This window comes from Ambystoma mexicanum, chromosome 9 (assembly GCF_040938575.1).
Source record: "Ambystoma mexicanum isolate Mex_15411 chromosome 9, UKY_AmexF1_1, whole genome shotgun sequence".
Lineage (NCBI taxonomy): Eukaryota > Metazoa > Chordata > Amphibia > Caudata > Ambystomatidae > Ambystoma > Ambystoma mexicanum.
This window is the reverse complement of record NC_090931.1, coordinates 254,835,402-254,860,223: the sequence shown is the minus strand read 5'-3', so window position 1 is coordinate 254,860,223 and position 24,822 is coordinate 254,835,402. Positions and strand designations below refer to the sequence as shown.

At 44.0% G+C, this 24,822-nt stretch overlaps 1 protein-coding gene across 1 annotated transcript in view; it reads right to left on the bottom strand.

Annotated features, from left to right (window-relative positions):
* Positions 1 to 2,291: 2,291 nt before the first annotated feature.
* HEPACAM (hepatic and glial cell adhesion molecule) overlaps positions 2,292 to 24,822 on the bottom strand; it is a 388,102-nt gene continuing 365,571 nt past the window's right edge. The window contains exons 5-7 of the mRNA XM_069614560.1: positions 20,082 to 20,155; positions 14,297 to 14,367; positions 2,292 to 5,007 (exon numbers count right to left, since the gene is read on the bottom strand). Of these exons, the coding sequence (XP_069470661.1) occupies positions 4,711 to 5,007; positions 14,297 to 14,367; positions 20,082 to 20,155 (442 nt within the window). The 3' untranslated portion in view covers positions 2,292 to 4,710. The remainder of the gene's footprint in view (positions 5,008 to 14,296; positions 14,368 to 20,081; positions 20,156 to 24,822) is intronic.

Below are 24,822 nucleotides of genomic sequence, written 5' to 3'. Positions count from 1 at the left end.
CACGATTCATCACAGCTCATTCAGATGGCCTTTCCACCCATTTCAGCATTTGCACAAATAAGGCGGCTTTTCTGCACATTGACAAGTACATCTCGAATTCACGAACAGGATGCACTTTTAAATGCACAGAAATAAGGGTCATCCACCTGCACCCATTGGAAGAAAAATCCCAAGAGAAATTGTAAATAATGACAGGTTTAAAACGTGGCTGTCACACTTGCATTTCCATCCCCCAAAAAGCAATTGAAATGCTTTTTCTTGTTCGAGCATTTCACAGAGAGTGCCCTTTAAGGGCCCATCCCTGTCAAATGTGCTGCAAGCAGACACGTGGTTGCTAGAAGCGTGTCATACATTAGTGTCAGGAACAGCTTGCGACACTAATTGATGCAAGCGGGCTAGACAGCGTATCGCAGTATTGTCCTGCCCTTTCTAAAATGCACAGGTCACCTTTCAGAATAAGCTGAACTGCCCATTCCTCAAAGTAGTGCAAATGAAACTAGCGCATTCTCTGTATGTGGGCACCTGACTGGCTACCATTATGTTTATTTTTTTTTGTGCGGTCATTATTGGAATATTTGATTTTTCGTCTATTTAAGGGCTGTCTCCACACCCCTCCATGCAAGGTTTGTCTCCCATCCTGAAATTAACTTTTGGCTTTGAGGGTTTTGCAAGGTCCTCCTGTTGAACTTTTAAATTCCTTTCTAATTAATCTGCTGTCCTACAATACTCTCTTCCTGGTAGTAATTTATTTTCTAAGGAGGTTGGGTGATATTGGGCATTGGTGAGCTGCCCTACTTAATTGTTGGTGAGGCCAGATGCCACCACCTTACAGACTGGTCTCTCTTGCTTGCCTAAGATGTGTTCCTCTTTCCATTTGGCCCAGGAGGTGCTGCTGACATTGTAATGGCCTCAACCCTCTTCTGAGAAAGAGAAGCGATTACATGTGCACGTTACGAGAGAAGAGAGCTCTGTTGTGTCACTTGGCAAGGTTGAATTTAGACAGAAGGTGTGGTCACTTGTTAACGGCGTTCGAGGGCTTGGTGGGTCTGAAACCTTGAATGGCTTTTCTGAATCGGATGGGTAAGAGTGCTGATTAGCAAGGTGTTTATTTTGGGTGGGCATCAGGTCCCCCCTTTGGTGGAGGGGTAGTCAACAAGTTGTCAGGATGCTGGGCAGAGGCTATGGGTGTTTCCTTGAATGACGTTGGTCGGGCCACCATTTGGTGTACCCTGCACACTTTCATTTCACATTATCAGGTGCAAATTGATCTGTCTACTGTCTAAGGGATCTAATGTTGAATTGACTCTGCTTTAGTCAATTCTGGAGCACTGAATTACGCGTTTTTGCTTCCGTTTATTAAATCCTTTTTATATTGATTCTCTATGTTTGTTCTTTGTCACGATGCGGCTCAGGGTATTTGATATTTCCTCATCGGTGAAGAATGTGATGTGGAGAAAGGTCCTGGGGTGCTGCCTAGATTTTCATACAGTAATCCCCATTACACTGGACCTCCTACCTCGTCACCAATAGGATATCATGTCCTACCTATTCTTGGATAAGGCAGGATGTTCCATGGTGTTTTTGCCCCTAATACCTGCAGGTAAAAGGAGCGGAGCGGTGAAGCGTCATCAGTGATGAAAGGAGAAGGTTCATTGTAATGTGGAATACGATACGTGATCTAGGCAAGTGATAGGGTGGCCACATGCCCTTGAGTGATAGGGTGGCCACATGCCCTTGAGTGTTAGGGTGGCCACATGCCCTTGAGTGATAGGGTGGCCACATGCCCTTGAGTAACATGTTTGCCAAATAAAGCTTTCTTCAGTACAGGGGTGTTGCTAGGTCTGGAAAAGACCCGGGGCTATGCTGATGTCTGAACTGGACGGGGGCTAGCTAGCCTTTTGGTTGTAGCTCCCGACATTCCATCCGGGGCTACAACCAAAAGACCCAGGGCTATAGCCCACTTAGCCCCCCTCTAGCAACGCTTCTGCTTCATTAGCAAGTGTATCAAAGAAGGGGAACTTTATTTGTTGTTCTTGGTACAGCAAAGTCAAAATAAAGGCAGGTACAAGGACAAGACACGCGGTGCATCCACACCATAGCAGCTCCAACACTCGAAATACAAATATAGAAGCCTCATGCTCTATACAATTCCACAATCTACATGGCATCACTCATTATTGTCTCACACACACACACATAAATCATCAAGCAGCTCACATCCAACATACATAACAGGGTGCGTACAACACCTTTTCCTTCTTACACACTGAAACAAGAAACCACACCTGGACTGAACAAAGGCAAGCTCATTGTTATTATCAGAACGAGGATTTGCTTGTGGAACATTGCGGAAGGTTGCCACACGCATCCCCTCCTACACACTAAAAACAAAACAAGGTTGCATAAGGAATGCACATAAAAGGAGAAATGCATACAATAAAGTGGGTAATATGCACAGTAAGTCTGAATTAGCCACCAAAACATTTTGGGAGAAGGTGTGTGCAGTACACACCTTTACGGTGAAAAAGTTGAAAAGAAAAAAGGTTTGTCCAAAAGAAGGACCATTCACAGATATCTCGCTGTGCTCGGGGAGGCACGCCGTATGGGGTTGCTGTTGGTACTCTTGTTCAGAAGGGAATTGCCATAGCATTTCGATGCTCGACTGCCCATGTGGGCGGGACAAAGACTGACATGCAAATGGTCATTTCCCATCTTTGAAAGGTACAGTGTGCAAAAGGCAATGGCTGCAAACTCTAAAAGTGTGAAAATAAACACGGAACAGGTGATCATGCCATGTTCTTTCTGGAGAGGGGCGCCTGCTTCCTTTTTTGGACAGATATCTCACAATGTTGACTAAGCACCAGAGGAAAGGTGTGTATTGACCTCTCTAGAGCCAGAAACAACAGAATAGGCAACTACGGCCAGAGTAAAGGTGACAGTGGGTGTCTGGGGCACTACCACGTAACCTGCATAGGTGAATGAGAAGGCATGTAGCAGTTAGCGAGACAAAGTAAAACAGACCTCATCCACCATGAGCTGACAAACAAAAGGAGCTCCATTAGTAAGGAACTTGTGACAGGACACAATTACTTCTGAAACATAGTGCTACAAACCCCATCCTTATCCCAACACTAACTAATATCATTTATATTAAACCTGTAAACTCAGGTGTAAGCGCTGGCTTTCCCACAATATGAATCTTTACTGTTGTTTGCTCCCACCAAAGCTGCCAAGGAGATGTCTTCTGTGTAAGCCTGACCAATTTGCACAAAACCTGCCCATAGGATGCTCTACAATGTGGGAAGAACATAGTCATGTTTTGAGTTTATGAAAGGTTCTCCTTCAATTTCAGCAGCATAGACTTCATCAATGGTAGATTGGGGCCCACCATCATGGGGCAGGTAAGCCCCACCTTCTACAAGTAAAAGTAACCCCCTGGCATGGCGAGGGGTCTCCATACGTACACCAGAAACACCATTGTTTAGCACCACACACCACAATGGTGTGCTAGAGTGTGTCACAGGTAGAAGGGGCTGGTTCCCAACCCCTTATAAGATCCTTTAGTCCAGGCATCTTCCCATAAGCCACAACATTTCATGGCATGCGCAGACAGAAAGAACGAACCACACTACAGTGCTCATTGACATTCCACCATTTCCAGTGAGATTCAAATTGGTTAGCTGGGATAATTTAAGTCAGATCCCAAAGAAAGTACTAACTTTCAGCTGACGTTGGAGGTGAGACGGCGCTAGTTGCATACGTTTTTGCCAGTCGTTACATGCACACTTCCTGACTTTTATTCAAGAACCACCAGCAAGGGCCTATACCATTTGTAGGTAATGGGTACATGAGTAATGATGAAGCCCTTGATGGAAGAGCAACAAATGATATAGCCCCTTTACCTCCCCTCACTGTATGCACAGAGACCCCCCATCTTTGTCAGGGAAAAAGCAATGTAGTATGCCTGGTTAACTTCTCTAAAATATTCACAAATATGGCTATTTCTAAATGTGAGAAAAATGAAATAGGTTGAGTGCCAAATCAGAACGGGCAGAGCAGGCCTGGGTGCCGTCTTGCCGGCCTTAGACTTCTCCTGGGTGCGCTAAGGCTCTCAGTGTGATGTCACTGATTTTTGGAATTCAGAAGGACATATGGATAATCACAGATCTATTAAAGTGGATTCTGATCTCAATCATGACATGAGAGACATAAGGTCCAACCACGGGGGTTGACTGGCTTCTTCTGATTAGGAAGTTCTCAGTGATGCAGCTGTACTAAGGGCTGTGAAAAGATGTTTTTTGGGAGCTGCAGTATCTTTTTTATTCAAAGATATTACATCAGCTGTAAAAACACAGATTTATTATGCAAGGTGAAACTGACCTAGACATACCCCTATAATCACATGATCACCCCTTTAAATGTAACACAAATTGCTACATCTATGAAAGATGCATGTGCAACTCTGAAAGATAAACCAATATTAGATCTTGTTATAGTCTCAAATCCGTCCATAAATACTTAGTACTGTTCAACCATTTACTACGTCAACATGTCAAAAGTGTAACTTATATAGGTTTTTAATAGTCATCAACAACACCAATATTAATGTGGCGAATTTCATATGCTGAATACGCGCCTCTACGGTATACATGAACAGGTCTGTTGTAGCTTCTCAGATGTCTAATACAATCACCACCCTAGACCTAATTATTAGGACTTGATTTCGGCAGGTTGAGTTTCATCCTGCTCCTGGATCACGTGAACCCCACCAGTCCGCCCTATGCGTGGGGCACTTTGGAAGATTTGTGGGGCATCTGGTGCTCTGGGTGGAGATCTGTGGCTCCTGCTGGTTGCTGGTGATCTTTCAGGTGAGCACTGGTGCCTTCCTGCAGATCGAGGGGCGGCTGAGCTGCCTGCTGGGACTGGAGAGTTGGAATAGCTGGGGGTACTGTGCTCTCCTGGGTTTCTAATATCTGTAGGCACGTGATCTTCTGTCTCTGGGGGCTCCTGTAAGGAAAAAGAATGTGTGGTTAATGATCCAAAAGTATATATAGTAATATTGGCAATGTTTAATGGAAAGCACCTCATAGAACAAACATTCATCAAAAAAGTTTGAGTTTTACCACAAATCAAATTTTCTAATTATGAGATGAGCAAATGTACAATGATATTATGCAAGAATATTTGCTGCCAAAGGGGATTAGAGACCTGATGTCTCTTACTAAGTGATTTTTACCAACATTTGTATACATTTTAAATGTCTTACTCTCTAACTTTGAACACACCTACTGTAGGTCCTTCAGCTTATCCCTTGAACTTTGTTCTGCCTAAAATACTGTATTCTGCTAGTCTTCATTCAGCAGCAACCAAAAGGTTCAGGGTGTGCTGCACCGACTAAGAGGCAGCAAAGAAAAGCAAAGATTCTCTTAGAGGTTCAGAGGACTGCTTACTCGTGGGCAGACTGTTGGATAGAGGCTTGCTACAACATAATGGAAGACATTGATGGGAGGAGTTTACAGGGGTTCTCCACTGCATTAAGGTTGCCCAGGGGAGAGAGAAAACAAAGGAAAACCATGCAAGTGGAGAGCCGAGCTTCCCACGACAAGAAAGGAGATTGACTTGCACTTGCAAGAGGAAGTAGCAGGAACACAGAAGGAAGGGGATGCACATGACTATTAATACCACAGAGGAAGTGGAAATGGTAAGATAACATAAAGAAAAGGGCTGTCTGGTGAAACAATCACCAGGCTTAGTGAAACGATCACCAGACCTGGTGATGCCAAAAGGGGGGGTAGAAAATAATACCGTCAGAAATGTATAACATCTCACAATATATGTACATTTAGAATTTGAAACAATGAGATTCTGGAAAACAAATGTTCAAAATAAAACAATCTTTTGCTCTAATAAGAGTACAGAGGCCAAGGTTGCAGATGCATTTCAGACCACTGTCCATCATCAGGGTGATTTCTACAAAATAAATGTAATGCATCTGTTTTACCACATCTAACATATGCTGCTATGTCTGTCAAACTGCAAACCACAAACCGTGTAAGAACCTGTTGACCGATAGAAGATTCTGGGAGTATATACGTTGCTGAACTGCAGTATATGGAGAGCGTGATGTGCAACCTGCAAGGGAGAGATGGCTGTATGAGTGCTATGAGGTCTCCATTGCCGAGTGAGTCCATTTCAAAAAGTATACCAATATACTGGAGGAGCTCCACTGGAGCAGAAGGATAAAGGCGACAGGAGTAAATAAAAGGACAAAATTAAAGCTTACCACGAGGTAAACGTTTTTTGACAACTTTGAGTGGGCATAGGACTACTGGTTCAAGGTGCCACATCAGGCATATTGCTTGCAGGCTCTGAAAAGGTACGTGCGTTTGGCTAAGTATGGAGGTTGCTGTAATAACGAGGCACATGAATGCAAGTGCAACTAAAAAGAACTGCAGCTGTCACCAACACAGCCAGAATGAAAGCTTACCGCGCAATCACAGTGGTGTGCAGGTTATAGGTCATAGGATTGAATCCAAAGGACCGAAATGCAATAGGGTTGAATCAAAAGGACCGAAAACCAAAGGGTCGAATTTTTATTTTTTTGGAGGGGGTCTCCCCCTAAACCCATGTTTTTGGTGTAAAAACCACTTTTTATTTACTACGCGAAAACTAAAAATATATATATATATTTTTAAAAAGAATTCGACCCTTTGGTTTTCGGTCCTATTGCCTCGACCCTATTGCATTCAATCCTTTTAGTGTCGAACCTTTGACCGGACACCTGGTGTGCAGGCTTGGGAAGAGCATACGGTCTGCTCATCCAGATTGCCAGAATGGTCATAATGCTCTTAGGCTCTGAAAACATGCGGGGGTTATATTACAATCAGAGGGTCGCTGGTACATCAAAGCAAATAGATGCTTAAACGTGTTCAAGTGTGCTCAAGCCAGTAAGATAGCTCAGCGGGTTGAGCGCTCACTGCTGCGATCTGAGCAAGATCTGTAGGTAGCAGGTTCGAATCCCAGCAAGGCCAACTCAGCCTTTCCTCCTTCCGAGGTCAATACATGAGTACCATTTCGGTTGGGAGATATTGTATGTAAATATGTGCTCTGTAAAGCGCTTTGGATTACGGCGCTATATAAATAACACATCATTATACAAAAAGACGAGGAAATGAGGCCGCGCCAGATGTACACACTTGAACATACCTTTAAACTGTAACACAAGGCTTATACGATCCTAGTGCTGATGATTAGTATGAATGTCCCATGGGACTGGCTAGATTGTAGTACCGCGCAGTCAGAGTCCGTATATGTTGCATGCAGACTCTGAACTTGGAAGAGGAGCCGGCAGCGCTGCTTTCCGGCTGGTGAACTCAAAATATTGCGGGTCACCACAGGAAACCGCTCACGTCGTGAGAGGGTGTGTGTCCGCATGTGGCACTGCGTTACAGTAAAGGCGCCTATCCTTGATGACATAAAGACGTCTAACAGTGGAGCGTGTAATGCGGCGAATGACTGAAACATGTGAGAAACAGGGTTATTGAACTAAGTAGATGGAGTGACACTGAGATGAAGCAAAAAGAAGGCAAGGAAAACGTGAGTGACGGCGAATACAGAACACCTCGGTTCTAATACAGGGTGCCTGCTGGGGCTACTGGGATCCGGAATAAGTGATTGAAACCGAGCACATACTAACATGTAGGTGATGTTTCACTGTTAACATAGATGGCTCGATGAACATATACAATGTTACCTCAACGCACAGCTGAGCAACTTCAAAGCACATGATAAGCTGATGCACACATTATCAGATTCAGGCAAACCATGAAGTATCAGAGGCTGGGGAACTAACACCATATATTACTCTTATCGAAAAGCATGGTACTAAAGAAATGTTGCAGGTTCTGTATGCATAGTAGGCCCGTCAGGAATGCAATGTCCTGATACCGTATGAAAAGGTTATACACACGATTCTGCTGATAAACAAATTAACATAAAATGACAGAGAAATGCATATACTGTTGCAATAGGCATTCGTGAAACAGGCTATATTGCAAGTGCTGTGATAGGATTGTGACCTAGTTCAAAAAGTGCTGCGGCAGAGATACACAATATATTCTACTAATCATTTCTTGGGATGAGCATGTGCTGATATATAGTAGAAACGTATGCTGTGTTTTACCAAATACATTCCTGAATAACTCACATGTGAGTATAGTCTATAGAGTCCCATGAGATGTCAAACTGGGTAATTACAATGCTATTGTGCCATCAGGAAACGCCAGACTTTGCAAGATTCATAAACTACTGAATGAACCTTATTCCATTGGCTATCAACGTCAGGTCTGCTTGGAGTTAAGTAGAGTAGAGGCTAAAGGTTCAACTATTGTGTAATAAACAATAGTTTATATAATTAATTATAGGAAGCAGTGGAGCTCTATCTCCTCATTTAGACCATGTGGAGAAACCGTGTTGAGCTTATCAATCCAGAACGCTTCCTGCTGTTGCAGTTTCCTAGAGACATCCATGGTACAGTCTTTCATGTTGACAACTTCCAAAATCTGAAACTTAATCTGGGATAACTGGTGTCTTTCTTGTTGGATTTGATGTGCCACCTGGGAAGCACGATTATTGGTTCTAACATTGGATTTTTGCCCATTCCACCTTATCTGGGCCTTTTTACTCGTTTGGCCTATATGTAGCTAACCACAAGGACATTTGATTGTGTAAATGATACATTCAGTGCTGCATGTTGCATAATCATGTAGCTTGAGTTTGACTCCGGTTCTTGGGTGCATGACAGTGTTTCCCTTGATGATATTGTTGCAATTGCTGCATGTCATACATGGGAATGTACCTTTTCTGTTAGTTGATTGGATTCTTCTGTTCTTAGGTTGAGTGTTTTCTAATAGATCCCTAAAGTTATTACTTCTCTGGAACACAAAGATTGTCTTGTCTTTAAATACATTGTGCAGTCTGTCATCACTTTGTGATATAATCTAATGTCTAAGTATGGATTTGTTAACTCTTGGTGTCTGTGTAGTAGTATTTGGTGACAAAACCATCTGTTTGTCCTCCGCCTTGGTTTTGTTTTTAGGAGTGAGTAAAGAAGTGCGCATCTTAGAGGTCATTTTGTCGGATGCCATTAGGAGTTTGTCTTCCGTGTACGCTCTTTCCTTGAATTTCTTTAGCATCCTTTCTTGCTATTGTTGCAAGTCTGTCTCAGAACTAACTATCCGCTTGACACATAGTAGTTGACTGTATGGCAAACTCTTGATTGTAGATGGTGGGTGAAAGCTTAGCCTATGAAGGAGGTTGTTGCAATCAGTAAGTTTGTGATACAGTATAGTAATAAATCTGGGAATCTTGGGTGTAATTTGAACGTCCAAAAAATTAATGCCTGGACTTCATATTTCATGAGTGAGTTGTATCCTTGAGTTGATGACATTTATATATTGCAAAAAAGCTTGTAATATTTCCAAGGAGACGTTCCAGACAAAAAAAAAATGAAGCATGGTGTTTAATTATATGTTCATCCTCAAATTTCAACATGAATGCATTGGCATAGACAGGGGCCATGCTGGCCCCCATGGCTGTATTGCTAGTTTGAAGTTAATAGGTGCCTTTGTATTTTATGGTCTGTAGTTGGGTTCTTCCCAGCGGAGTGCCAGAGTCTCTCTTTTGTGCAGTTGAGACATTCTTCATGCTTTCTTTGTGCCACCTCTTCTTAATACTGCTGATACTTAGAAAATGAGTATTTTGCATCACTCCTTCAACCTTCATCATCCCAGTACTTTTGACATATTGCATACCCTTTATGGCTTTGTAGGCACAATCTGTCAAGGCGACAGAGATAGGTTTTTGCAAGTAATGATTTGAAGCAAAGGTAATGAAAAATACCAGTCTCAACTGGGTGGCGGTTACAAAAAAGCAATTTAAACCACTGCTACAAGTTATAGACTTCAGAAATACCCACATAGAAGACAGCGCCAAATATACTTTAGAACAAGTATTTATTGCATGTAGCCCTTTGGCTACTTTTGACATATGACTCATGATCACCTAGTGTGTTCCTCCTTGTATTGCTATTTTCATGTTTTACATAGGAAAAGAGGGAATATTACAATAAGAGGCAGTAGTCTTCTCAGGTTGGTTCTTCGAAGACCTTGAAGAATGGATGTTCCCAAAGGTAAGGGGGTTAGGGAGTTCCATCACAGAATGGGAATCTTTGTGCCCATGAGGGGAGGTTCTCCCTGTGAGGTCCCACATTCTGCATTCCGCCACCGCTAGGAGGATTGTTGCGTAGTGGGCTCACCTCCCTAGACTTACAGGGAAGAGCTCCCCTCTGAGGAGAAGGGACGAGATCCCATGAATTGTCGCATGAGGTGTTCCTTCGAGAGCAGTGTTGTTAGTTCTGTTTTGGAGTGAAGGATAGGTGGACTCGATCTGATGTTAGCCAGGCCGATTTGTGGGTTCTTTTATTCCTTGAGGATACTGCGAGAAACCCGAGGGTGTCTCACTTACTAACCCCCATCTGTCATCCAGGTGGCCACAACACAGCCATTGCTATTGGATCCAGTTCCTGGTGGTGTACCAGTGAGGGAGGATCACCTTGGGGAGTAGAGGTGGGACATCGATGGGGGAGACATGGTATGCCCCACCCTATAACACATTTTACCCAGCCTACTACATAGGATGCTGAAATATTGTACCTCCCCCCCTTTTCCGACATGAACATTTTTCAACACCGTGAAAGACGACAGACAATCACCACTGCCGTCTACCGGACTTGTCCCAACACAAGGGTCAGGCAGAGTCAGGCAACTGACAAGAATCACAAACACACCTGACAGCCCTTTCCCTTCCCCACAGGGATAAAGGGTGGAGCACGAGATCACAATATGGGCAGGGCAGACCACGCATCGGGAGAGCTAACTCAGAATGGCAGTTCAAGAGGAGGAGAAAGACGGCATGAAATGAGACAGTGGCAACGAGAGAAGCACCTTTGCCCTTTCTGACCAAGGTCCATGAAACCTTTGTGGAAGGAATCGCACAAACAATAGCCAGCGTGTGTTGCAGCAGATGTCAACGGTACACAGGACCCTCCTCCACTGATAACTAAGCCGGGGAGATATGCTTGTCTCCGTGGTACCAACCTTGACTCCAGAGAGAAGAAAGCTAAGCGGTTCATCACAGCCGGTGAATCGAGGGGAGAGTCGATGAGAAACCGAACTATGTTCAACCAAATGTAGCAAATGGCTAATTGAACAGTGAAAAGTTACAAAGAACTGTTGAAATCGAAAAGGGGGAGAAACAGCAACAGAGGAGTCCGGGACCATATGGGTGCTCACTCAGGAAACTCTGGGCGATTACCCGATTGTTGAAACTACCATTACCAGAAGGCTTTGGGAAAAGCGAGAAGGGGTCAAAGTGGTCATACAGGGGTTTGTAAAATCCTCTGTACAGACAAAAGTCTTTGACTGACAGATGATTGAGAAGCTAAAGGAAGTGAATCCTGCATCGTAAGAGCTTAATGAGAAAAGGCACGATTAACAAGATTGGCAAGAGTGAACCCGAAAGAGGGATGCCGATAAAGAGAGGGAGAAGTCAAAAGTCCAGAAATACAGTCTGTTGAGAAGAGTGAACCTGACCGAGGGATGTCCACAGTGAACTGTTTAAAAAGACATTAAGATTCAGGAATGACACACACAAAATTGCATTGAAAGCCATAGTGAAGCCGATCGGGGGAGGCAAACAGCCGAGCAGGATCTGAACCTGGAAGAGGGGGATCTTAGGGTGAGAAGCCAACACCCACCGACCCATGAATGCAACAAAGAAAGGTACAAGAGGGAAACCCTTTCAATGCATGCCATGCCAGAGTGAACCCGACAAAGAGAAGCTGCTATTCGAGAGGGGTTTGCGCTCGGAAGAGGGGCATCCAGGGGTGAAGAGCTATCACCCAAATAAAATCAGAGAAGAAATCTAGAAGTTTTATTGAATCTTTGTTGCGATACTGTGAAACTGTCAGGCCCTCAAAAGCAAGGAAACATAGCTATCAGAGGTCCTGGTATGCCTAAGGAACTTTCTACGGATCTGCACCTAGAAAAGGTGGATCCAAAGGTGAAAGGCATCACCCAATGTGCAAACAAAAAGGACCCTTTGTTTATTATTTTGAACATATCAGGTCCACAGAGGCAAGAGACATTTTTATAGAAAAGAGACTTAACCACCTAAGGCCCTGATATCTGAAAACGGAACTGTTGGCTCGTGCTGGGAAAGCCCAAGGGTGTGCTCTGCTCTGGAAGCCTACTTTGTCCCATGCTCAAAACATGAGGAAGGGAGACCCCGACCACAGCATCCTGACTTATTATTTGTGAACACTTCCTTCTTTCTTATGAACAATATCCCACACTTCTTTTTTATTTAGCGTGAGGATTGGCAATAGGTTTTTCTTAGAATAGGCCCTTTTATTTGACAAGACGCCACAAGGACTGCCTTATTACTGTTGGATGGTTGAAGCTTGCTCCCATCTTAGATTTAGGTTTAGATTAGGCATTTTCCCAACCTAACTTTACAGTTTAATAAACACCCTTGAACTGTGATCACTTGTGTCTGTCTTTACTGTTGCCACCATGAGTTCCTTACAATACTCTCAACACATTCCAAGGCTCTGTAGATGTATCTACTGTTTTTGTAAAAAAGTAGGGATTTTTATGTTTCGGAATATAATAGTTGCACTAAGAGAAGCTCTTTTCCAAATCTCTTATAATTAGGAAAACTGGCTTCCAGCAGGTCTCATGGTATGTAGGAGCCTCTGAATATATGGGGCGCCCAAAAATAATTTAAATGCTATTGATGTAGACAGCAGTATTCAAAACTATTTAACCATTTGAGTGCTGCTCCAATGACAAGACAACCACAGCCACAAAGAAAATGCTTTGGACGTGATCCTTGGGAAGTACACAGATCGACAGATCGAACCCCCAGCACACAATATAGTAGTGTTTTCTTTTTTTAGATGAATAGCAAAAAATTGAAAATAAAGTTCAGTTTCACTTAGGAGATAAACAGCAGGTTTGCGGGACATACCAATCAATCAGCACGCCAGCCAGAGCAAATTGACTTAAACAAACCGAGTGCCCTTATTACGAACTGCATGCTGTTACCAAGCGGTCTGGCCCACCGGCCCTGTGTATATCACTAAGCGCACCACTTCTCAAATATCCAAGCATCTTACGTTCTGATGGCTAGGGGGGGGGGGCACATTTTAGGAAATGGGGGTACTAATCCTAGCAAAATGTGTTTGGTGCACAAATGGTTTGAGAAGAAACCTGGCATTTTTCTAAACAGAGCTCTCCTTCCAATTTCTTTGCAGCCCAGTTGCGCAAAAGATTGAGCAGAAGAGGAGAATAACGCAAAAAGTACTGACTAAAAACAACCATAGTGGATGGGGATTGTAAAGTGAGGATGGGAGCTGCCCAAATGACTGAAAACTCAGGCTTACACCAGCAGATAAAGCTTGAATTCTGAACAATCTGATTGGTTGAAGCAGCCAGCTCGGATGCTAATTTTGGAAGCCCACTGTACAGCTTTATTAAAAAGCAGTTATCGTGAATACCATAGATTGGCCCTCATTAAGAGTCTGGTGGTATCCCGCCAGCAGATCCAGCGGGATTCCACCAAACAAAATTACTGTTCCCGCCACTTGATCTGCCTGTATTACCAGCAGATTACAAGTGGCGGGAATAACATAAAATCTCCATTCCATGGAGTCCTACTGGACTCTCTAGGGGGATTACCAGCTGCTTTTTGCTGGTGGGATCCCTGACTTACCTCCAGCTCTTCGCTGGTGGTAACTCTGGCACCCCGCCGGCAAACTTGTACTCTGCTGGTCTGGAAACGTGCCGGTAAACAGAGGTTACCAGCATGTCAATACTGAACCAGTAGGGTTGCAATGAGGCCCATTAGGTACTGATATGCTGGGCGGTTAACGTTTTGAAACTTTTGGCTAAATGCTAATTTCTTGCCCATGACATATTTGAGGTGAGAGACTGCATATTGCACACTCAACAGCTCTAACAAGGCACTCTGCCTAATGCATATGCATCTGCATTAGGGATTTAATGCTGAGGTGAGCCTGAACGTTACCATATCAACCTAACATACATCTATGCTTCAGCGCAGGTGGATTATGCATGTCACCAAAGTAACATCAGTCTTAGTACAGGAATCAATTAGTCAGTCCAGCATGTAGCATGCACATCCAAAAATGAAGGACCCAAACATAGAGACATACCTTCTCCTTTAAGACGTAGAGAGCAAGAGGGTTCTTGCGATCATGCTCCCCTGTTCGTTGAATAATTTCCACTGCAGGCACACACCAAAGAAACATGTTTAGTAAGAACTTAAGACAGGTTTGCTTTTTTATTCTGGTTATCATGCATTGTATATTTAACTCAAAACACACGGTTTAAAACATTTCTGGTGCCACATGCTTATGCATGAACCACATTTTTTTATTGTTTCATTTAATGGTATATGTAGAAACAATAAACATTATAAATGCTGTATGCTTGGTTGAAAAGTGCTGCACAAATCAAAAAAATATACAAATGCATGCAAGGTGAGAAAATTACACAGATAAAGAAATTGGTACAGTACATTAAACCAACAATTTGTGGAAGTGACTGAAGCAGCTGTCCTGGATACACTAAACAGGATAGAACCTAATAGCTGTAGAGATGACATCTGTCCAGCATCAGTGGTCAAATCATGTGCTACGTATCTCACGTCTCTTATCACAAAGTTTGAAAAACGCTTCTTTCAAAGAAAATTCAGTTCCGATAGCTATCAAACATGCATGGATCACACCTCTTTTGAAAATACCATCGTTGGATACCTGCGTGGCCATTAACTATCGACCCATTACAAGCTCTCCCTTTCTTGTAAAGATTCTGGATACAATTGTGCATAATCAAATCCATGATTTCCTGAGTTGTATAATATTTTGGGCCCCAACAATCTGGTTTCCGTAGTGCACATAGTACAGAATCTACTCTGCTATATTTAAAGACCAATATAATGCAACATATGGACATGGGCAAAGCTTTGTTGTTGATGCTTCTGGATCTCACTGCTGCTTTCGATTTAGTGGAGCATTCCATCCTTGCTAGCAGACTACGAGACTGCGCTTTCTTTACTGAGGAAGGAGCTAGTTGGGTGCTTTCATTCCTGTCGGATAGTACAGGCTACATCGAACTGACCTTGTATCAGAAGCACAAAGATCCGCACACTGGCTAGCAATAGTGAAAAGGGTCATGTGTCGAAATCTTTGTATTGCCCATTTGTGCCTCTTAGGAAAAAGTCCTTCTTACCCTTCGGAGCAGCTGACCTGGCTCCCTGATAGAGGCAGCTTAAAGGGGTAGTGGCATCAAAAGGTTTATTGGCTAAAAAGATGGGCCATCATCAAAAATATATATAAAAAATGTTCATTAAGATAGTTGCTATGTAAACTTTTGAGCAAACGAGGTTCAAAGTCACATAGTTAAATCACTAGGAGGCATCCATTTTGTGAAATGGATGAGCCTCCTGTGCTTGTGTTAATCTCTGCCATTGTGGCACTAATGAAGCAAAAGCCAGCACAGCTGCAATAAACACAAGCTACCAGCAGGTGGCATTTGCTTCATTATTGCCGCAGAGCAGAGATTAACACAACCTGCTGCTGGTAAGTGCTATTTCTTTTTTAAAAGCACTGGAAAATAAATGCTGCGGTTTTCTTTCTAACTTAGAGAGATAATCGCAACATTTATAACTTGTATTTATGTTTGCTGTGGCTTCAGCTTTGAGTCTCCTGGGCTCGCGGGTCGGAGGAGCCCAGGAGACTCAAAGCTGAAGCCACAGCAAACATAAATACAATCTTGTTGTATTTAAATATGCTGCAGTTTTCTCAAAGCGAAAGCTGGCACAGTCAGAAATACAACGTTGCTGTATTTGTAAATGCTACAGCATTTACAAATACAACAATGTTGTATTTCTGACTCTGGCTGCTTTCACTTTGAGTCTCCTGGGTTCCCCCGACCCGGGGGAGCCCAGGAGACTCAAATCGAAAGCCGTTGCAGTCAGAAATACAATGTTGTTGTATTTATAATTGCTGCGCCTTTGCTTTTTGCCTTTCATTTTATGTTTTCTTTGCTTCCCTTGGTTTGGGGAGCACCGAAAACCTAAAATGAAAGTGAAGACATCCTCCTCAGCTCATGCAGATCTGCTCTGGCTGCAGTGAGCAAAAGCTCCCAGTAGAGGGCGTTTGCTGCTTGTTTAGTGCCGCCAGGGCAGAGCTTAACATGAGCTGAGGAGGCTGCCTGAAATGGCAAATAGATGCTCCCATGTAAACACTTTGAGCCTTGTTTGCTCAATAGTTTACATAGGAACTTCCATTAAAATGATGTTTAATGCGTGCTTTGGATTATTGCCCATCTTTTGGGACAATAATATTTTTGAGCACCCTATTCCTTTAACATCTAACAATTCAGGTATTTTACAAATCCCCAAGTCAAGATTAACGATGGTAAAAGACAGATGCTTTATCGTTTTAACACTCAGAATGTGGAATGCCCTACCTCCTGACCTGAGGACGTGTCCCATGCTCTCAACATTTAAACACAAATTGAAAACTGTTCTTTTTGGATAATTTAGAGGGTTACTTTGTTCATTCTGAATCCTGACATTTCTTTCTAATTCCTGTTTTTTGTTGTCTGTCAGTCTCAGCACTCGTATGCCACTGGGCCCCATGTCCCAGCACTTTAGAAATAAATCAAATAAATAAATAAACAGGCATTGGCAAAGCCAACCAATATAGTTTTTTTCAGTAATTGGATAGGCATTCTCCAGACATTTCAATATTGGTGCTAGCTGGCCATAAGGAAAAGGCTAGGAATTGGTATTCGTTCCAAGGCATACTATGGTAGTGCCTGGGAAATGCCAATGTAATGGCCAAAAAAGTTGATTTTGCCAATGCTTATTTTTAAAAGGAATTGAGTGCAAAGAAAGATGTAAAGCATGCTTATAAATAGTGTCTGGAGGTGCACTCTGTGAAACATTTGTACTACATCATGAGCTTCTTTACAGATACAATTAACCCATTACCTTATAAATAACATTGCAATCTCCTGAAAAGCGCAGAGCTAGCTCAATGAGATCCTGGGGGTATGTTTTGGGTCGAGAAGTCACAGATTCAAGTTCTGTTTGCGACCTAAAGGTCACTGATTCAAGATCTGTGTGCAAGGTCAAGGACACAGATTGAAGGTCTGTGGGTACCATAAAAGTCATAGATTCTAGATCTGTGTTTATCTTAATCGTTCACAAATTCAAGATCTGTGTGCAAACTAAAGGTCACTGGTTCATTATATGTGTGCAACCTAAAGGATACAGATTCAAGATTTTGAATGGTGTCCAACAATAAAAAGTCTCAATTTCATCCTATGTCTATATATTGGCTGTCTGGAAGCCAAGTGGACTATGTAAGGGACGCAAAACAATGATTTGTTTTGCAAGGTTTTTTTTCAGACTTTAGACAATGTTAGGCAACTCAGAAACGTGTGAAGATGGTTAGAAGTTGTCTTAAATCAAAAGGGGATTCTGCAAAAGTCAATCTCTCCACTGGTGTCACTCACACTCATTTGTACCGAGATGCTCCATTAAATAATGTCTTTTAAGGTGAGTGGTCCTCTACGTTAGAGGATAGCATCACCAAGATGTCTCAGGGATGCTTGTCGCATCGGCAGGTTCATCAGGAGCAGATTCCACAGCATTGGCCAGAATTGAGGTTGATTCAGAGAGTGTCTAAGTGCCTGATTCGGTTCTTGATCACTTCCCTGCCGTGGGGTCTTGCACCTATGATCTCCCAGCTTGTTTTGCTCCCCTCCACGCCAGAATAATGTTAAGACCTGCCTATGGGCTTGAACTGAGACCTTGGGCCTCATTATGAGTTTGCCGGTCCGGAAACAAGGGTGCCGGTAAGCTCACCGGCACGCTTGTTTCTGGACCGGCAAACTACGTGTCTGCCTGCCATGGCCGCTGTGCCTGACAGGTCTGAACCTGCCGGGCGCAGCGACCATGGTAGGCAGACTCCTCACGGAAGGCTGGCACCGTTAAACAACAGTGCCAGCGCTTCCAAGTCCCCACTCCCATAGTGTCCTTTGGGACTCTATGAGAATGGGAACTTACATTTTACCGGCACCTGACTTCCTGGGCCGCAGGAGATGTAATATTACAGGTCTGGCGGCAACCCGCCGGTAGCATTGGCAGGGTTACCGCCGGACTAGTAATGAGGCCTCTTGTCTCTTTAGTCTTCGAGCCGCCTGACATTAAACCTCCTCAACGTTCTGACCTATGCTCTTTACTCCTCTCTGTGCTCCCTGGCAACGAATGGGTTTGCATTGTCTCACTCTCTGTCTGACACTAACCCTATGCCTCCAAGGGACCACCCACTGTTCGCTTTATTGCATCCTATTTCTTCTCTCCTCCAGCTGCCTTTCCTTTCCCATTCCAACATCTCTGCCTTCCTCTCTACTGTTGGTTTTCTATGTTTCCCTTTCATCACCAGCTCCAACCTCTTCTGTTGAACTGCTGGAGGCAGTTCAAAGGGCTCGTCCTGCCCAACAGTCACTGCCTAGGCTTGTGGATAAAGCAGTTCTTGTAATCCGTGCAGGTAAGCAGCACTAACAGTTATAAAAACAAAGGCCAACCAACCTCTTCTGCTTCCTTCCCATCCCTTGAATCTTTAACTCCTTCACCCTCTCTAATTGTCTCCCATTGTCTTGCACCTCCATCTTCTCCTGCACATCCCCCATCCACTGCTGTTTGCACCAAAATGCCTTAACTCCTCCTTTCACCACTCCATCTCTCCAAATCCCCACGCTACTCTTTCCCTAGTGGTTCCTTCCCTTCCTGTGGGCGTGGCTTGTGGTAAGGTTGTGCAGCTGGGTGTGACAATCTTCCCTATGTTGGAATTGGTTGAACTGCCTGGGATTTTAGGGCTCAATGTGTACGTTATTTGATTTTACCATCTCTCCCCCACCCATGCGGACTAATTTTTCTAAAAAGCTGATCTGTCATCTTGGAACAGGCAGATTCACGCATGTGGGCTAGCGTGCATGCCTCCAGGTCCACGCCCGGATCCAGCACGTCCACTCTGCCATATCGCTGAGCATATCCTCAAGCGATTGCACTTTGGCTATCTTTGGTGTGATATCAACAGGGACCAAACACAGCAGGTCTGGGCCGACAGACCCCCGGATTTCAATACTGTAGTCAGAGTTGTCTTACTTAAAGGGCCAGTATCGGAAGCATAAACCAGAAGCCTGCCCCCTCTTCCATGTCCACAGTGTTCTAGGTGAGACCAGGAAAACATCTCGATTCTGCCCCAAGAACAACATAATGCTGCAGGTGGTGGGGGCTGGCCCCTGAGTCATCCCACACACACACACCTTAAGGGCCAAGCAAGGGACTTTGTTTCAAGCCGAAAAGCGAATTAAAATTACCCTAAAATGCGGCCTTTCGAAGCACAAAGGTGTTACTGCAGGAGCATTCTGTTAAAATGGTCTACTTAACAAACTATGAAGTGAAGGACCTTGGGAGGGCTAGGATGCTGAAAGGTGCTCCCATTAAATGAATCCACAGTGGTACGTCTGGGGGCTGGGTCCACCTTGTGCTATCCAGTTATATAATAAGATCCGCTGATTTAGGTACCATGATCCAATTCAGTCTCGTTCTCCAACGAGGAATCACAAGCTACTGTGAACCAGTCCAATGGGGAAGTATCTGCTCCTGAACCAAATATCCAGAGTGCTTATATTTAGGAATCTGATCTCGCGTAGGAAGGAGGCGGCAACCACTGCCTGGTGAATGTAAGTTTAGAAAGGGGATCAAAGCACACTTGTTTTAATAAATAGTTTTTACCCAATAATTTACTGGAACATTTGACAAACAGTTCTGAAGCTACAAAATGATATGCTAGCCCTATGTTGTACGTAGTATTTTAACAGTCAGCATAGTTCCCTCTAGCTCTTCAGTGTGGTCATTACCTTCATGCTTTAAATGGTCCTCTTTGCGGTCCATGTATTCGATGGACTCATGTTTATCCTTTTTCCGTTTATCCCTGAAAAACAAAAAAAAACAAAAGGTTTACTGGCCAATTTGTTGTAAATCTGTTATTTATTTATGTTTTATTTTCTATGACTTGTAGACTGAGCCAGTCCTAGATAGAGTTGGAGCGCTGTCCAAATCATTGCGACAATGGGGTGCATGTTCCAATTCATGAGAGAGAGAAAAACAATTGCTAAAGTGATGCATTGATGAATAATAGATATTTAGGTGATTGTTGGAGCAGGGTGACCCTGATTCACTGATTGACAATATATAATTAGGCAATTGTTTGAACGGTGTGCCCCCGATACACTGATCAACAATATATAATGAGGCGGTTTTTGAAGGGTGGAGCTCCAATGGACCTTGTTCAGAGTTAAACACTTATATACATCTTTGTGTAGCTTGCCGCAGTACAGTAGGATATTCTCCTTTCAGTTCCTAGAAGAGCTCCCGGGCACAGCAGTTAATCAGATATCATATCTTGAATTTAATAAACCTAATACAACTGTGAGAACGCTCTCTTATCCATTTAAGTTCGGATTGGCTTTCAGACGATCAAAGAGCAGTTCTTGTTGGAGGTTGGTCTACTGAAGGAGGGTTTGTGGGCAACACATTCTGAGACAGTCATAGCCCAAAATACAGAATACTGGTGAAAGTCCCAGTGGATTGGGAAAGGTATGTTCTTATGGATAATGTGGATGTGATGTAGTGTGTGCCCGCATGCACTTCTCCTATGTGGTGGTTTTGCATACAATGTCAGAGATGACCATGAGTGTGCATTAGTGTGCAATCAGCCTCGGATCTACGTGATCCGACTGCGGCTGATTTTGCCACGGCCAGAAAGTTTGCATGAGAAATATACGAACCACAAAAGGTTTGTACATTTCTCATGCGAACGCACCTTCAAAACCCCTACATACCCACCTCCCACCCCCACCCACCACACACATATGACACACCCATCACCCACACGCTCAACACACCCACACCCCCAACATAAACATACCCTACTTACCTTTTCTTCATGCTGTGTCCCTGCGGCACCAGTTCCCTTTCACTTCCGTGATCGGGAACCTGCGCCGCAGGGTCCTTTTTTTCCCGGGAGCTGCACAGGTTTTCCCCGCAACCCTTGCTCAATTTACTCTAAAGTATAGTGAGCAGGGTGTTGCGGGGGACACAAACGCAGCCCCATTTTTTTCTCGGGTGTGTTTCGGGGGATCTCCTGCAACCCCCGCTCACTATACTCTAAAGTATAGTGAACGGGGTGTTGCGGGGGATACCCCCGCAGCTTTTTTTTTATATACTTACCTACAATGCTACCACTAAAGGTTCGAACTTTTGGTGTTTGAACCTTTGGTGGTAGCATTTTTCGGACTTTTTGTACGGTCAGACCTTTTTTTCAGTCCAATCGTACAATTCCTTCAGCCTCAGTGGTGAATTATGTAGGCTGCCGACTAGGTCTACTGTTTTACAAGGAACCTTGGTGAATGCTGATTTAGACATCTGTGTGATCCCTTTCTTTTGAGCTTTGCTAGACACAATGATCTCCTTGACGAGACTGAATCGATTTTGACACAAATAATTTTTAGTTCTGTTCCAGAAGATGATTCCTTTTGAAATGGGCATGGCAAAGCTCAGAAGTACCAAATTGTTTGGATACACAAGATATTGAAGGGAGTTTAGGCGTAGGGTTTTTCAGGTCAAGCCAGAGGTGTAGAATGGACTTGTTTCAATGGAAACAGAGTCAATCAAGATCAGAAGGTGAGTCCTGCAATGTAATGGTGCCAGTATGTGCTTGGGAAGGCATTGGGACACATTACTGTACAGGGCAGAAGCTCAATCTAGAGCACATATCTATGAATGGAAGTCTGTGTCTCTTTTATATAGTATCTGCAGCTGGAATTGTGCTACTTATGTCATGTGCTTTATGTGAAGATCTACTTGCAGTTTACTTTCGATTATGTCTCCTTTTGAAGGCAGCTGTTGGTGCCATTCCTACCGCTTCATGACCTGGCATCTAATTCTGTATTTGTATTGTATCAATTTGCCCTGTTTGCTGTCAGAGTGTGTGCGGGTGCATGACTTTGGGGCCAGATATCAGGCAGATCTTCTGGATCCCTCACAACACCAGGGATCTGGAAGAGAGGATCGCCAAATGAGACCTGCTACCAAGCCCTTTATCACGCTATGTGGAAAGCAGGCGTCACCTCTGCGAGTCCTCTGGCCCTGGGAGAGATGGACTTGGGAAGAGTTGGCCTTTTGCATCCATTTGTATCTGAGGGAGAAATCACTTTGGTGACCAGTGGTTATATGGACCCATAAGAAGGAAAGGCAAGAACTACGAACATGGATATGCAAAGGATTGTTATTATCATGCATACATCAGCCCGCAAACAGGAGCCAGAGTCCATGTCAGCTCTGGATGTGCTTACATGAGTGCTGCCTCCTTATTCTACCTTGATATGCAAGAGTAGAAAATCGAAGATTAGTGACCGGCCTATTACAGGCTTGGCCCACATAATAGAAGACGCATTAAACTCAGAGATTCCCATCTCAGAATCACTTTTGTACCCATGTCAAGGCCATTGAACGTAGGCCGGCACAGGAGTGGGAATGTGGGGGGATTTTATCACGTGGTGGCATTAGGGAGTGTGGGCATTTGGAGCAGCAGAGTGTGCAGGCATGGAGAGACAGCGGGTCAGAAGGCGGTGGAGGTGGAAAGCGAACTCAAGTTGCAGGAGAAGAAGGGCTGATAGTGCAGGATCTGGGGGTGCAGGAGGAGGAGTGGGAGAGAGTGTTGAAGGTGCAGGGGAAAGATAAGGTGGGAGGTGAATTAAATGCACAGGCGGCGGAGGGGGAGTGGAAGCAGAAGATATTAGGAAAAGAGCATCAAGCCAGAGAAGAGAGGCCAGAAATTGGAGCAGAACAACTGGCAGGAGGGAAGAGGTCAGAGGTTGGAGGACACCAGCCAGCAGGAGTGGAGACTACAGTGGCTGGCAGTGAGCAAGCAAGAGTAAAGGAGGAAACAATGGTTGGAGGAGAGTAGGAGTGGTGAGTGTACTTTAGAGCCGATGTGGGAGCTCCTATAGAAGCAGGACAGTGCTGGGGCAGAGAAGTGGTTGAAAGGAGAAGATTAAGAGACTACAGATGGCCTTGAATGTGCTGGGACAGCCAGTGTCGGACAGTGAGGCAACAGGCATCAAACCATTGTCTGGAAAGAGTGCAGGGAGGAACAATCGTGTGGCATAAAAGTGAGGAATTTAACCATTAAATAGCCCATGGATCAGTGGTCAGACCTAGAGACATGTCTCCAGGAATGGGTGAGCACCTGTGTGATGAGGAGGAAGGTCAGCTGTGTCTGGGTGTCAGGATTATCTCCTGAGATAAGAGCAGCACCATTGCATCGACCCAAGAACATAGAGTACCCACGGCATACCCCACCTCTGGGAGATGCCATGGAAGCTATTACAACAGCCCATTATCCTACAGTGAAGAATACATGATGGCACCCTCTGAAACCAATGTTCCTAAGGGATTGTGAGTGATGATGAGAAAACACCAGGAGAGACTATTTGTGGATAAGACATTTTAGTTGTTTGAATACCGTGAGGGTGACACATGGAAATCCTGAACCAGAGACATGACTTGGTTTTTGAGAAGGTGTTTTAATTAAAGGCATCTCTTCTCGGGGGGAGTACAAGGAAGGAACGGACAAGCCTTTAGAGACTTCCATGATCACAAAGCCAGTTCCATCACCTCGGGGGGACAGGGAAGTGGACCTAGGACCCCAGTTTAGAAGGCGAGATTTCCTAAGGGTCCAAGAGAGCCCAGTAAACAAGAGCTTCAAGACGTCTGTTTGCCAGGGAAAGAGAATTGGGGGTGGGGGGCTGGACTCTTAGACTAACTCTAGCTTTGTAACTCCTGGCCCAAGGGGAGTTCACACAAACACTGCCTTCCACTGAGGAAGATGCATGGGGCATTTCCCTTTGTTCATGAGATTGGCATCCATTTTATACCTCTAAACAGCAAAGCCTTGAATAAAGACGAGAGCTATAAAAACCCATTTCTGATTTGTCTGGTTTTGCTTTCCCATTTCTTCATGACTGTATGTGGAAGGGAGGTGAGGGGGGAAGTAGGAATTATTTTATCAGCGGGTAACGTTCAAGAAAATTGTACAACATTGAATTCTGTATTTTTTCCAGGTGGTTGGCAAGGTGTCCAATGTCTTGCTCCACTGTGACATGTTTGGGTGACATCCAAATACTTGTCCATATGTCCAATGAGACTTCCAGGTAGATGTTGAATAATATGCGTGAGAACATGAATCTATGGGGATCCTGAATGTGGTAGTACCTGTGGTGAGTTTGGTAAGCAGTATATCATTGGAGGACTCTGCCGACAGTTGTAATACTCTGTTTCATTGTAGAGTTTTGTGGTTTGCTCTGTTAAAATTGGCCTGAGAGGTAGAAAAGTATGAGGTAAGGTTGCATCTCATCGGCATATAATGCCAATACATCATTTAGTACTAGTTTGGCTAGTGCCACATGACCCGAAGCCTGCCTGATGATCCCATACAATGTTCTTTTCAATCCTTTGGTGGCTGAACCATATATCATCATACATCTCGATTGTTTTTCCTAGAATCGTGAAGATGTAAATTGCAGATCGACATGGTCT